The following is a 14,382-nucleotide window of genomic DNA, read 5'->3' as shown; positions in this document are numbered from 1 at the left end:
AAAAAAAAAAACATCCAAATATGAATGTAGACCAATCCTTTGACAATGCACGCACTACTTCACGGTACCCCTCTTACCGGATGAACCCGGGCATCAAAAGACAATTTGAAAGACGGCGTACACTGCATATGGGGCAACAGCAAACGCCACCGGCCACGATGAGGAAAAAAAAAAAGAAACACCGCAAACACACCAAAACAAATACTTCAATATTCAAAATGACGAAACATCGCTATAAGCAAACTTCCTCGGAGACAGAATTATTTTCTGTTTAAAAAGTTATCACCCCACTGTGTCACGCTCTGACGTATTATAACCGCCTTTCTGCACATACTGATTCCCCTCATTCCCCCTCACAACACCTTTTACACATGCTAGTCTGCAATTATCTCCGCTTCTCAGTGGAGAGTAGAACGAGCATAGTACAGGCGTAACACAAAGAAAAGGAAGTTTATTAGTATCGACGTAGCCTACCGGGTTCAATGACATTTACGTATGTAGGGAACGAGCAGCCGCAGCAGCAGCTTGTCGTCTTTGTTCATTTATTGTGTCGCGAATCATTGAAACCGCACGTTCTCCCGCCTCGTGAATGGCGGTGACAGCTCTACGCGCCTTCGCTGCGCTCTTCAATGTGACACGCATTGTCACTTGGCGATTCAGAAGCTGAGCTGCCGTCGGCATCAATGTTAAAAACATTGAACCATTGCTGTGCTCCGCACTGCCTACGGCCGAGATGGATGAATGTCGACTTATCACACTGTTTTCACCCGCTGCCATATTCATCTGTGAGTTACGGTTGCTGCACATGGAAGGTGCTCCTTCCTTCTTCCGTACAGTAGTCAATATCAGTTGTTGCAGCCGCTGCTCCAGCTCGGAAGTGGTGAGGCCCAAAGTCTCTGGGTCGTAGTGCCGCTCTACATGAATAACCACATCGTTGCCACTGGTGTGCGTGTCGTTGGCCGCATTCCCTCCAACTTCGACAGAACACCTTACACCGCTCGCAATGGGGTGCACAAGCACAAGGGATTTACGAGAGGAGACACGAAAGGCAGAGTGCTTCACAAAGTACACAACAAGGAAAACGTCCCATTCCACAGCAACTGTCACACACACACGCCCCCATTTACCTTTGCATATGCGGTTCTTGTGTCGTTGTCGCCTGTCCAAGAGAAGGGCACCGTGTGCAATCGCATTGTAGGAGAGGTATTGTAAACGACGGAGCTTTTCAGCGAAAACTGACTCCATGCTGGTGGCAATACTCTCGTCATTATCCTCTGTGCTATCTTGAGCGACACTGGGGGCACCGTTTGCCTCGTTTGGAAGTTGTGACACCAAGTCAAACTGCCTATTCACAGAAGAAGACAGCGAAGAGATTGTAGAGGGGGGTGAAGCCTCGTTGTTCGCAGCGGACTGAGCGGTAGCGACGGGCGCCTTCTGGGGGCCAACCGCTAGTGCGTGGTTCATGAGTTCAATCCGGGGTACCCTGCGACTTTCCGCGGGTTCTCTTGCCCCCATGTCCACACCTTCACCCGACCTTCTGGGTTTCTTCGTGCTTTCAACTTCCTTGTCTGCATGCGGTAAACTAGGGTGGATGTCTTCACTTGTCGTACCTTTGGTTGTCTTTCCCGAGTCCTTTCGGGTACGTTCTTGTGCCTTTGCTGCTGTTGATGGGGCCTCGACAAATGCATCCAAACTCTTCAAACCCGGAAGCATTAATTCCATTAACAGTCCATCTTCATCGTCATGGAAACAATGTACCAGCGCACTTATCGTACGGTACTTCTCCAGAACGCGTGGACGCACCTGCCCGGTTGTGTCACGCTGCTGCAAATGCTTCTCAATAGATGAAACCGTGTTATATGTCGCCTTGGTGCTAAACATGCCTGCAAAGCGTGGGAACGCCGCTTCGCCTTCCTTCTGCTGCAGGTCCACCAGTCCGCTCGATACCGCCGCATGGGGAAAACTCGTTACCACGCGCAGCTGCATACCAGGAGGTGAACTATCAAACACCATGCGTACAGATATTACAGCCGATGACGAACGCTCAGTCCTCAAAGAAAGTTTGGCTCCTGCTCCTTCGTTCCCGTTGCTTAGATTGGGGTTAGCCTTGCCTTCCAGGGTGTCTTGCAGGAACGACAGCACGTCAGCCTCCAGCTCACGTCTCGCCATCTCCCCAACCTTGTCGGAGCGGCTCAGTAACCTCCAACCGCAGCAAAGAATACTCCCTTCCCGGTGTGGTAAAACAAAAAGATGTGCCTTCGTCCTCCCAGAAGGCGAGGAAGGCGAACGAACAGAGCGCTCTCCCTCCGCGTTAACGCCATGAAGACCCGAAGATACGCTCCTGGGAGACATATCAAGGGAGGGCGGTACAGGTTCTATGGGATGTGGTATCGCTCCCTCCGCTACCGTTTTTTTCGGCAGCGTGCTAGCAGGTTTGACATTTATTTGCCCGTTAGACAAACCATGATTACTATGCAACGTTTCTCCCTCCTCATCTCTTCCTTTACTGCCTTTTGCCCTCTTCCTGATCCTCTCACCGGAAACAGCACCTTCCATATTTGAGAGTGAGGCCTCCTCCGCAGAAAAGCAAACGGAACCCCCAGATATTTGTGCTTCCCCGGTTTTCAGTTTCAACCGCCCCCTAGCAGAAGAAATAGGTGAGGTAACGGCACACTGTTCCTCGTCGGGCATATCAGCAGCACCAACAAGCAGGTCGTTCAGGTCCTCCAGCAATTGGTCTTCCCGTCCGTGGTGAGTATGGACAAACGATTCCGCTGTTACGGAACCTAGGTATGCCCGGCGGTGAGAAGGAGCGGCATTCAAGACGCCTCGAGCCACCTCAACCATGTCTACACCATATACCTGCATTACCTTCGTGAACCGAGGGAAGGCGGTACCTCCATCGACTTGGCTAGCACAACTACGCAAACGTTTTTCTAACGTGGACCGACTCTCATTCGACACAACGAGCAGTCTGCTGGTATTCCCCTCCGCATTGATATAGCCGCTGTCACAGCTCGTTTTGTCGTCGTCAGTTGGAGAGCGGGACGACGAGGTATCGACAAGTAACGTAACAGACTCGACTACCGCATCGTCGCAGTATCCATCTGGTGGTTGGAGGCACATCAAAAGATCTTTCTCAAGACGCGCACGCGCGTGCTCACCAACTGCATCGTCACGCCGCAGCAACGTCCAGCCGCGGCATATCGTGTCACCTGCCCGATGGTAATATCGCATAATGATATTCCGTTTGTTGCGGAACTTTAGCTTTCTCTGGAGAGTCGATGAACTCCTGCCCACTCGATTAGGTATTGTGCGCTTTTTCTTCGCTTGTAGTGCAGTGGTTGTGGTTCCATGAGGCGGCTCCGCATGCCGAGTTGGTGAGTGGAAGTGCGGCAATATGTCGCCTCCTTCGGGTATCAGTTGAGAACTAACGTGAACGACTCCACCGGACTCAGTGACTCCGCGCCCCTGCCGTTTATCGTTGTCGTCTCCTCCGCTTTGGTCATTTAGTGATGCTACAGATTCCTTGCTGAGAAATCCACTGTCCTGATCATGCGTCACTTCCCGTGACCCTAAGAGGTGGCCAAACTCAACACCGAGAGAGGACGGTAACACAGTCACCTGCGAGGCACACGAGCGGCACTGCACCTCACTATCCTCATGTTGCGGTGGGCCATTATACGTACTGAACCACATGTTCTCCGGAGGCGAACCGTCTGCAATCAACCGTTGCAAAAGCGACGACTCCGTGTGCAAACACCGTGGGGTCCACTGTTGTGCCTCACCCACATCCGCGTATTCGTCAACACGCGCAGTACGTAACTCCATAGAAGCAACACTATCCAACTGATGTGCATAAAGTAGCGTCTCTGAGAGAAACTTTTCCGTGTGCAGCTGCTCCTGATGTTGTTCATCGCACTGTGAAGACGATACGATAATTCCAATTGATGTGCCTAACGATCTGCAAACGCGTTTTGCCGCCGGCTTCGGTGCGCGATCACACATGTGACTGATGGTTGCACCCTTCCAATCTGTACGGGGTCCCTTCAGCGTGATTTCCTCGTTACTTGAACGAGTCTGCACAGCTGCCCCATACGCCCCAAAATGAACGAGTAGCGAGGGTACATGACTTTTCCTCCTTTGCTCCTCCTTCCTTCGTTTAACGGCATTCAATGCAGCCCGATTAACTTCCTCAAAAGCCTTTATGTTGCCACAAGCGATACCCCTACTTTGTTGCAGCGACACAACTTCCACCGACGAGACGGACAATGGCCACTCTATTACAAACGCGTGCAGAAGACACACGCAACCTCGTGAGGTGAGAAAATTGTCTGCCACGTTTAGTAACGTGAGTTCAGCCAAAACACCAGTCAGTACGACAGTTCGTACGGAGGCGGTTAACCCTTTCACAGCGGCGTCAGAAATTCCTGTACCTTCCAGGTGTATTTCCTTCAATCTACGAAACGCTGTTGGAGCAGGGCAATGCCGCCTCTGCGCATTCAACGCTGCGTGAGCAAATAGTTCACACATTATATTCCCCACACACACCTGCCTGTCAAACATTAGTTTCTCAAGAGCAAATACTGATGCGTCAACCAACTTTTCTGCTTCGTGATTAAAAGACTGTTGAAAAATGTCGTTGTCAGCAAGAACCTGCTCGTTACCAAACTGAATCTGCCGAATAGCCACTGCTGGTAACTGAGCCGCGTCAAATGTGCCCGACAGATCGAGCACACTTAAACGGGGGCAGCAAAAGAGGAGGTTTAGGAAAAGGTTGCGGCAACAAAGAGGTGTGCATAATGTTGATAGCGGTACGCCACCAAGATTAACTGTGGTTAGCATGCAAGGGTGCTTAAGCTCCGCGAAATTTGAAAACCTACAGGCACTGCTGGGTAGAAGTGAGCCGGTAGAAGAGCTGTCACCTACTTTTTTGCTCTCAGTTGAGGGTGGAGTGGTTACCACATCATCGCTGGCATTGGGATCGCCGGCAGCGTCTTGAATGCCGCATCTTTTACCTAACTGCTTGGGTTCTGACCGCAAAGACGTAGGGGCAGAGTTTCCCGAAAACAACACGGTGCTCAAACGGTGGGCAGCACTCGCCGCCGCTAGAAGCTCTGATATGCCACGAGGCGATGCTTCGCACTTCCTCACGTCTAGTAGCGAAACCCCTAAATGGATAGAAGGGTATTCATCCCCACTGCTATCCTTCCTTGCCCCAGCATCATCGGTAGGGGTTTTGCAATCCCCTAAAAAGGACGGACAATACGTCGGTGATTGCACCTCCTCTTGCAAATAAGGTTGAGATCCAACTACTTTCTCCCGTTCAACAAGCTGCGCATACAAACGCACGAGATTCGGTGGGAAGAGGTGTGGTTCCCCGCGGAGCGATGCCAACCGCAACCGAGAGATATATATGCTCAATATCTGGAATCCATAATCTTGAAGATTATTCCCCATGAGACGCAGCTCATCCAATGTGTCCGCCGACCAAAGGAGAAGTTTACCAATAAGCGTAGCACTACGATGCGTAAGGTGGTTTTCACTTAAATCAAGTATGCGTAACCCACGAAGGGGGCCGTACCCACGCACCCCATTGCGGGATGCTGACAATATTTCATTTCTCCTGGGAACCAAGTCGTCGCTACTGGAGATGGTTTTTTCCCCTAAGGGGGGCAGAATACCGCGGACAGTGGGTAGATCTACCCGTCGTGCAGACGGACCGGGTTTGCGACCGACAGCGTACGCAAGGGAGTGGCGTAGAAGCTCCGCCAGTTTTCTATCTGTTACTCCCATCCGCACCAACCGCAGTGACACTAGATTTGGCATGGCCGGCAGCATAGTTTGGCACAGCCAACTCCATTGTACGTTGTCTAAACTTACATCACTGAAATCGACTTGACGCACCTGTCCGATACAGAGACGTTGCCGTAGCTGGCGGTAAAGAATAGCCCATTCCATGGTGGATGAAATGGAAAGGGCAACATGCACACTTTTAGCTACTTCCACCTCCGCCGCCGACATCAGTACGGTGAGGCTGGGTGCACTCGAGAACCCGCCACTGCGTGAGCCCAACAAGTCCCCAAGCTCAAGCAGTTGTGGTGCCGGTGATAACTCACTTGGCCCGGGTTCCTCATCATCTACCGACCCACTAAGCAATCGTCGCTCAATATCACTGCTACCATTGTAAGGCAGTTCCGCGCCGTCGTTTAACTGAGACAAACTACTACGCAATAAATCAACCATAACCAGCCACTACTGCCGTCACAAAAATGATGAAAAAAAAATCACAAAAAAAAAACAACTCAAACAGCGGACAACTTAAAAACACTGTGCGGTAACCACCACAAATGCGCAGCTTCGCACTAGCGTATGTTTCACACTTCTTTTAATCTATGTCCTTCTTGTTGTTTCCTTCCCTGCTCCGCAAACACTACCGCGTTGTCACCCTTCGCGTTTGCAAGCGTCACCAACACACAGCAAGTAAGTAGTGAAATAAAACAGAAGGAGGAGAAAGTGACCTCACTGCAATGCAAAGATGGGGCAAACACCACCACCCCTCTCCGCAGAGCACAGCCCGCGTGCTCTCCCTTACCTTAATCTATCTTCAGGAGACAAGCTCTGCGTGTGGTGGGAGACACACTTACCTCTTTTCAGCAAATGTGGTAATAAGGATAAAATAAAAAGATCAACGGAAGAAAGACAGAAAAGAACACATGAGAGACGAAAGGAGAGAATAAATAAAAAAACAGAGAGTTTAATGACGCATATGCACATGCGCAGCCGTTTTTCCTTTAAGAGAAAAACTTAAGGTATCAGTTACACGGAAGCGAGTAATCCCACCAAAGGTGAGCCTACAGTTCTGGAGGTACCTTCCCATTACCTTATTATCGTATCTTGGTTCACCGCTTCTGTCATTAAACCCGTCACATATGTTAGAGAAAAGCGCTCAAAGGCATGTACGACGACGAAAAACAGAACCTTCAGCCAAACAAATCTGTATATATATATATATATATATATTTGAATATATATATGAATATCACAATATCGGTACACTTCAGAGAACCCACGCAACACGAAGCAATGCACCCCCATTACCACCACCCCACCCGCCTTCCTCAAGCAACAGTACAAACCGCACCCCTGGATTAAAAGGAGGAGGTTGTCGCCAGCTCCGCTGTGAGGAACATAAATCTGCTAAAGCATTTGGGTGCATACGATAGTTGAGTAGGGATGCGAAGCGCAAATGCGACATCTTAGCGATTCGGTTGGAAGGGGTCGTCAGCAGTTTGCGAAGGGGGGGAGAAGGAGTCTAACAAAAACGATAATAGTTCTCCCTTTTTGTTAATCAGTTCATTTGCTATACGCAGTTACGTGCCTCTTCCGTCTTTTTTTTCTTTCTTTTATGTACAGCGTCCATATTTAATTCCCCTCTCCCAAGTTGAGTTTGGGGAGGCGTACCGTTACCTTTTGACAATTCTGACATCCCTGGTCTAGTGACTCGAGCGACCCACCAGTACTAACCCTCGCAACCGCAACCCTCTAATTTTAACGTGTTCATGTGCTGAGGCAAATCAATTGTCCTAGCACATACACGGCGCGCAGGCAACAACGTGAGGAGTAAGAGATGTTGCTCCAACCAAATACCTTCTTCAACAGCCTCGCGGCAACAACAACAACAATAGGAATGCACGATTTCCCCCTTTCCACAAATACGGAAAACGGGAGCTGAAGAAATAGAACGAAGTAGACACATCACTTAGTCTTTCTCCTCCGCCACAAAATGAATCCTGTTACCGTCAGAAATGCGGCGCTTCCCACGAGCGGAATCAATACCCCATAGATCTGCGCCCTATTAAATCTGTAGCCACCCCAGTTTTGATAATCAGTGGAAATGTCTTTCGCCTTCCTCCCAGTCGTCCCACCACTCGCAGCATTTCTTCCCTGTCCCTCCTTTTCGGAAGCAGGACCACCCAACGACGATGCTGACATCACCCCGGGTTGCCCAGAAGCCGCCGCACCACCGCGCTCGGAAGCACCACGTCCAACAGTTGATTCCACCTTAATTCGACTAACCACAGGCAAATCGTACCACAATTTGGGATCATTATAAAGAACGAGGGGCTGAGGTTTCTGGTTGACTTCGTGTTGGGAAGTTTGGATAAGGTACGTCGAAGGCGCGGAGTGCAACTCCTTAATAATGATACGATAATTTTCAATGGGTTGGAACACAGCGTCAAATGCATCGAACAATGGGGCTAAATTCACACGCCGCCCCATAGCCTGAAGAAAGGACATGTTCTGAAGCGGCTCCAACTCTTCCACAGAAAGAACAACATCGGTGATGTCCTTTACCACATCGTCTTCGTAAATCGCCTCCACCCGCATGTTGGGCACCTCATCTGGGCACAAGCTAAGAACTTCATCACGATATTCCTTGCAGTTCACGTAACAAAAAGGAACGGCATAGCGCTTCCACACGGGACCATAACCAAACAAGACTTCATCCGCTGATTTCAGCTGCTTCAGTACCTGGGCAAAATCGTAATGAAACTCCATCAGATCACCGGGAGTAAGGTCATGAAAGTGACGCGGACGGTAGTTAGTTACTAATGGGGCAACTACAAACTGCGCAACCGCCGTATGTGGTTGCCCAACCTTTCCAAAGCGTTGGTCTACTTTAATGTGCGGGAGTGAAGTCTTGCAACGCTCGCGAAGAGGTGCCATAAAAGGTGAAACACTATGTAAGAGGGCGTTAGCGAAGGCTTCGAACGCATTTTTCTGAGCGGCCTCCCTCTTCTGTTGCCCCTTCGTTGGTTTTTTCCACCTCCGGTTACCGTTTGCCGTGAGAGGGGGCAAGGGCCGTCCAAATTCGTCAACATCATCATCACCGACACTTGAAGCCATACCATGCCCCCCTACAATACGGGACGTGCCGTGAACTCGATCGCCGTTGTGCTCCCTACCTTCCAGGTTAGTTAGTACAGTTTGTGCCTTCCCCTTCATTGCGGAGGCGGCCTTCAGCCACTTACCGCTCTGCAATGGTCTCACTACATCACATCCCGGAAGATCAGGGTACGCAGCAGGGTCAAGGATTGAGGCAGCACCAGGTGTCGTCTTAGGAGTCGCACGTAATCCCTTCGGGTTGGAAACAGCATTTTCGGCCTCATGCTCCGCTGCTTCCTGTCTTCCCGGAGTGTCCTGCTCGCCGTTAAGCTGCCGCTCAAGGAGTTCTCGTGTAAGAGCCATGACGTTGTCAAACTCCTTCTTCCAATCTATTCCCTCAAGCGTAAACTCACCAACTTCCGTTGCATTCGGTGCTGAAATGCTTTGGCCGGCCAGCATAAACGAAGGGAAGTACGGAGGAGGATCACTAACCATGTCATTCCACTGCAACGTGTCATATTGTTCCTGCGGGGGTGAACCTGGAACGGTATTCATGCTACCATTCGTCCCTACTCCGCTCTTCTGCTCGAGTCCTTCACCTTCCGCAACGGCAGAATCTGGAAGGGAAAAAGCTGAAAAATCACCTGTTGGTACCCATTCCTTCGCATTCGCATTCAGCTGGCTAGTCATCTTATTCTTTTTTCCTACCCCTAACTCGCCACGTATGTTCTCCTTTATGGGGGATTATCCTTCCTACTAAAGTGGTTAATATGTGCGATGGTGAACACGATTGGGGGTACACGTAAATAAATATATATGTATATTTGGTCATATTTACAGAGGGGAAATGAAGAGGGGAAACAAATAATACACCTGACAGGAAACCGCAACATCACTTACTTCGTGTTGGTGATGACGCCGGCCCACACTCACCCCCTCCCTTCTCCCACAGTCAAAAGGGGCTTAACAAAAAAAAATCCGCGCAATAAAACTCCAACGGAGATTCGAAGAACAGGCGGCAAAGCAAAGGAGAATAGTTACGCGTATATGCGTACTTCAATGTCGGGTTTAGGAACTTCCCCCTTGGTAGAGATAACGACACGTATAGAAAATAATGCGCGATCCTCATTTCCCCCCCCCCAGTCCCTTATGTTAAGAGGAGTCCAACACCATGCGCGTCGATATGAACGGTCCGGTTGCGGACTCATCAATACTCCATAGATCCGTCCCTACTCGGGGGAGAAAAAGCTCTCTAGGAACTTAGACAAGTATTTGTTGTATTCCATAACGTGTGGAAGGTCACGATGCCAACACTCCTTGAAACTCAGCAATAGTTGATGATGGAGAGCGAAGTAGCCAACCTCGAAATCGCTCGTCTCCTCCCCCTCCGAGCAGTCGACGGAATTTTGAGAGAGTGCACCGATTGATTGAGTCCCCACTTCCGACATCGCAGCAGCACTACGCAAACTACCGGTAAGAATTCCGGGTTTATGACCACGCGAAATTGTGTCATAAAGCACCTCTAGTTGTGGAAGAAACACCTTGTAGTCCCGTTGAAGGAGTAATTGGGCTGTAAACTGAATGGAGACAACAGCGAGAAGGTACCAATGATTCTTTTTATCGGCTAGCGCACGCTTATTGAATTCCATCATTCCTTTTAGATGGTCATTATATGCCTCAGCAAAGTGCAGAAATTGGCGGAGAGCGAGCACACCACCACCACGGAGGTCTGTCACGGGGTCCATGCCCTGAAACCCGAGATCGTTCCACTCGCTACTCCTTCGGGCGAATGCCGACTTTGGTTTCCCCGCCGCCACCCACAACCTTTCCAGTAGCGCAATATGCTGTGGGTTTCCGTCGTCGAATGCCGTGGCCCGTTCCGCCTCTAAGCGAGCCGCCTGCTCCTCGCAACGGCATAACTGTTGCATCATATGACACACATGCTCCTCTGCACCATTTGCACCATCCGCAGGTGGTTGGTCGGCAGTCCCCACCGGGAACGCCTCCTGCAGGCACTCGAAGAGCTTACGATTAATTCTAATCGCTTTCTCCTCCCCGCCACGGAAGAAGAACACCAACTGCCCAACCGTGGTGATTTCCCCCTTCATTATGTGTTCAGCAGCCTTCTTCACGGCTAACTCTGGCTGGTTTACAGCAATATTAACACTCTGTAAAACCGGCGTGCGACGACAGACCTTTCGTGTTTGGCAACGGTATACCTTATATAAGAGGAACAACAAACCCCCTGCTCCAGCTACAAGCGCCGCCATTACGGGTGTCGGGAGACCGAAACACCTGCTATCGCTCCCCACTTCCAGACAAGACATACTGGAACCCATAACCTGCTGTTAGTAAATGCGTCTACAAATATATAAAGAAAAGGCGTTGGGCCTCAAATTAAGGCAAAGTTGCCGTATGCGACCCTCCTGTCCCAAGTCGTTCGGCACCGCTTATAAGTTTCTACCCCCCCCCCCCTAGATACAAAATAGATGTAGCAGCACAAGGAGTATAGAAAGGGGGAAAAAACAGAAACGGGAGCAAGTGACTGCGTGTGCGTATGTGACTCACCAGCCTCGGAAAACTAGTAGTACCAAACGACGAGAAAGAGGATGGGAAGCGTAGCAGAGGGAAAAACAGAAAAAGACAAAAAAAGACACAGGTGGAAAAAGTGTAGTATACATCAACGACCCGGCATAATAGACTGTGACGCTAGATCACCATATTTTTTCTTACTCTTTTTTCTTTCTCCCACTAAAAGGTGCATCAACGCACCCATTCCACTTGGCAAGTTTAGTAAATGAAATGAAAGAGGCAGTTACGAAAATAAAAATAATAAAAATAACAATGTGGTGACTATGGATAATACTTACAAAAGCGACGAACGAACAGGAGGTATTATTTTTTTTTAAAGCGTGAAAAGGGGGCATTACTAAAACTATGGATACATTGTGGCGCAAAAATGAGCATGGTATAGTTAAATACAGATATATTTATATTAAAATGCACTAAGTAGGAATAAACGAACGAAAACAAAGCAACAGAGCAAAGTCCATCCTCCCCAAAGGCAGTCACTGAGAAAAAAGGATGAGAATTACAACAGCAAAAAGAATAATAAAAAAAAAAAAGCATCACCGCACCTCGGCTGGGATGCCGACAACCCCGAAGGAAGACTATACCAAAGGGTACGAAAAAAAAAGGAGGAACGGGGGAGGAAGGCGCGAAAGAGAGAAAAGTAAAATAAATTCTGTATTTTTTATGGAAGCATAAATGGAAATAACAATACACAACATGAAATTGAGGAAAGCAGTGAGGGAAAATCGAAAGGGGAAGGGAAATTGAAATCTGTATCAACCCTCATACACGCAAGATGGTGTGTATGTGTGGGAGATTGAACAATGGTGCCTGTGTAGTTCTATATCCCCATAGAAATACACTGAGACATTTATGGTTGCGGAATCGTTTCTATCCGTGACCCGCCTTACAGCAACCAACACACATCCGTTTGGTTGGCAACTTTCTTAACCAAACGTTCACGCAAACCTCTCAACTACCTATACAAAAAGCATGACGGCGTGTACAACCCACCTCACTGTGCATATCCTACCGTGACCGCTGACGAAACGACGAGTACCTGGCGGAAGGAACGTCACCAGCGAAGTTTATGGCTCTTCGTTGGCGCCGTCTCCCGGTTCTGTTGGTCCTGTCCAAACCTTGCATTAGGGAAGGTGTTTTGGCATTTCGTTGATCAATCGACCCTTCCCGCGATCTCCCCGACTCTTGTGAAACAGGGCAGATGACAGTCACAGCCCGGTCGTCATCCACTGGGGAAACTTGCAGGCATCCACCGCTACAAGAGTCTAACAAAGAAGTTTGTGACGATTTACCTTCGGTCTCAGGCGCAGGTCCCTCTTTTGCATTCTCGATTATCGAGCTCACCGTTTCCAAAGGTCCAAACCACGCTGACGACCACCGTGACATCCCTCCTCTCGCTTCGGCCGGCAGAGAAAAAGACGGTGACCCCGAAGCAACGCACCCCGAGTATGTCCGAGGCGAATCGGTTGCCCACGCTCCCATTGTTTCATGCGGAGGCAAGATCCGACTATTATGGATATTACATGTAGTCATATCCTTTGGCATTCCGTTAGGAGACTCAACAGAAATATCACTGTTAGGGGAATGCGCCGTTATTGATTCATCCACAAACCACTCAGATTCTTCGGGTACCGCTTGGAACGTGTACGAGGGCACAAAGGGAGTGCGATGGTAAAAATTGACATCCAGCACATCAACGTACATGTCGTCTGACATCCGCGGTACAAAAGGGTGACTGCCAGTACCGTTAGGCACACCAAACCACGACCGATCCCTGTTATGTTGCGATGGTAACAAGATACCACCGCTTCGCATGCCACTTGACTCTTCACAAGGTATATATCGACTACCACCGTTTATTATAGAAGAAGGAAACCCCCTTCCCGTGAAGAGCGAACTGGTAGTGATGGGAGGCCCCTCGTGCTGGCTGGAGGGTAGAGGCAGTTTGCTTCCCTGCTGCCGCGCAACATCCACGCGGTGTGTTTTGTCAGTTCCGCCACCGTCAGCGATATTTCCCTCACTCGTTGATTCATCCTTCAATGTGGGAGGCGTTGTGGACTCGTGCCCAACAGCATCGGTGGTAGTTTCCGCACGTGGCGACCGCAGCTCAGTTGCTGCCTTCACTGACCAGTCCAATGCCACGCAGTCGACCCCACGACTGCTACTTCCTCCGCTTGAGGTTAATCCAGTTGGGCGACGAGTGGAACGGCGGGCGCGCCTCGGGATCCTTGACGACCCTTCAGCCTTATTTCTCCCCAACCGAATACCACTGTTACTTCTATTAACATTGTTAATACCACCTTCACTCACGCGCATTGCAGGGTCGCTGTGACGAATAGAACCGATTTGATTATGGTCATCGCCTGCGTCTTGAAAACCAGTACTAGTGGTGTTGCTACTGGGAGCAAGGCCTCTTTGAACCGTTGCTCGCGCCTTACTGCCTCCGGTCCACCGAAGCATTACAGTATCTTGCGAAAGTTATGTTTGTACGACGCGCTATTAAGCGATCGTGCCTGAGTCCGAGGAAGTAATAGACAAGAGCAGTTTTACCACTACCGACGTGTCACTCCAACACCTCCCTTTCTGTACCTAATCCTGCTAAAAAAAAAGGGTTTCTTATGTGACCACAACGCAATGTCACAAAGAGGGTCACAAAAACACACACAAAAACGAATATATCACTTGCTGCGAGAGTCCTTTCGTTTCTCATTTAATGTATTGTCAAATCGCAGAAATTAAATGGAAAAAATGCGGCACAACAGAAGAAAGATGAAAGGAGAAGTGAGTCTGGTACGCCAGATGCAAGAAAAACAACGAGTCCTGAAGAAGTATAATAGAAGGGTTAACACAAGAAAGATGGGAAGAAAACATAGTAACGTAAAACAAAACGAAACACTCATT

At 49.4% G+C, this 14,382-nt stretch overlaps 4 protein-coding genes across 4 annotated transcripts; all 4 read right to left on the bottom strand.

The window, feature by feature from the left end:
• Positions 1-489: 489 nt before the first annotated feature.
• TEOVI_000819000 (uncharacterized protein) lies at positions 490-6,246 on the bottom strand (the record flags this gene model as incomplete). The annotated part of the gene is made up of 1 exon (XM_067222262.1): positions 490-6,246. One exon carries the CDS (start codon positions 6,244-6,246, stop codon positions 490-492), a length of 5,757 nt encoding a protein of 1,918 aa, XP_067078363.1.
• Positions 6,247-7,758: 1,512 nt separating this feature from the next.
• On the bottom strand, positions 7,759-9,579 carry TEOVI_000818900 (uncharacterized protein; the record flags this gene model as incomplete). The annotated part of the gene is made up of 1 exon (XM_067222261.1): positions 7,759-9,579. The coding sequence occupies one exon, from the start codon at positions 9,577-9,579 to the stop codon at positions 7,759-7,761; it is 1,821 nt and encodes a 606-aa protein (XP_067078362.1).
• A 539-nt stretch (positions 9,580-10,118) lies between these two features.
• TEOVI_000818800 (engulfment and cell motility domain 2, putative) lies at positions 10,119-11,228 on the bottom strand (the record flags this gene model as incomplete). Its single annotated transcript, XM_067222260.1, has 1 exon — positions 10,119-11,228. One exon carries the CDS (start codon positions 11,226-11,228, stop codon positions 10,119-10,121), a length of 1,110 nt encoding a protein of 369 aa, XP_067078361.1.
• A 1,261-nt stretch (positions 11,229-12,489) lies between these two features.
• TEOVI_000818700 (uncharacterized protein) lies at positions 12,490-13,941 on the bottom strand (the record flags this gene model as incomplete). Its single annotated transcript, XM_067222259.1, has 1 exon — positions 12,490-13,941. The coding sequence occupies one exon, from the start codon at positions 13,939-13,941 to the stop codon at positions 12,490-12,492; it is 1,452 nt and encodes a 483-aa protein (XP_067078360.1).
• Positions 13,942-14,382: the final 441 nt, after the last annotated feature.

The sequence above is a fragment of the Trypanosoma equiperdum genome, assembly GCF_001457755.1.
Source record: "Trypanosoma equiperdum strain OVI genome assembly, contig: ctg_1595, whole genome shotgun sequence".
Lineage (NCBI taxonomy): Eukaryota > Euglenozoa > Kinetoplastea > Trypanosomatida > Trypanosomatidae > Trypanosoma > Trypanosoma equiperdum.
Note: the sequence above shows the minus strand (reverse complement) of the source record. Positions and strands in the feature narration are given on the sequence as shown.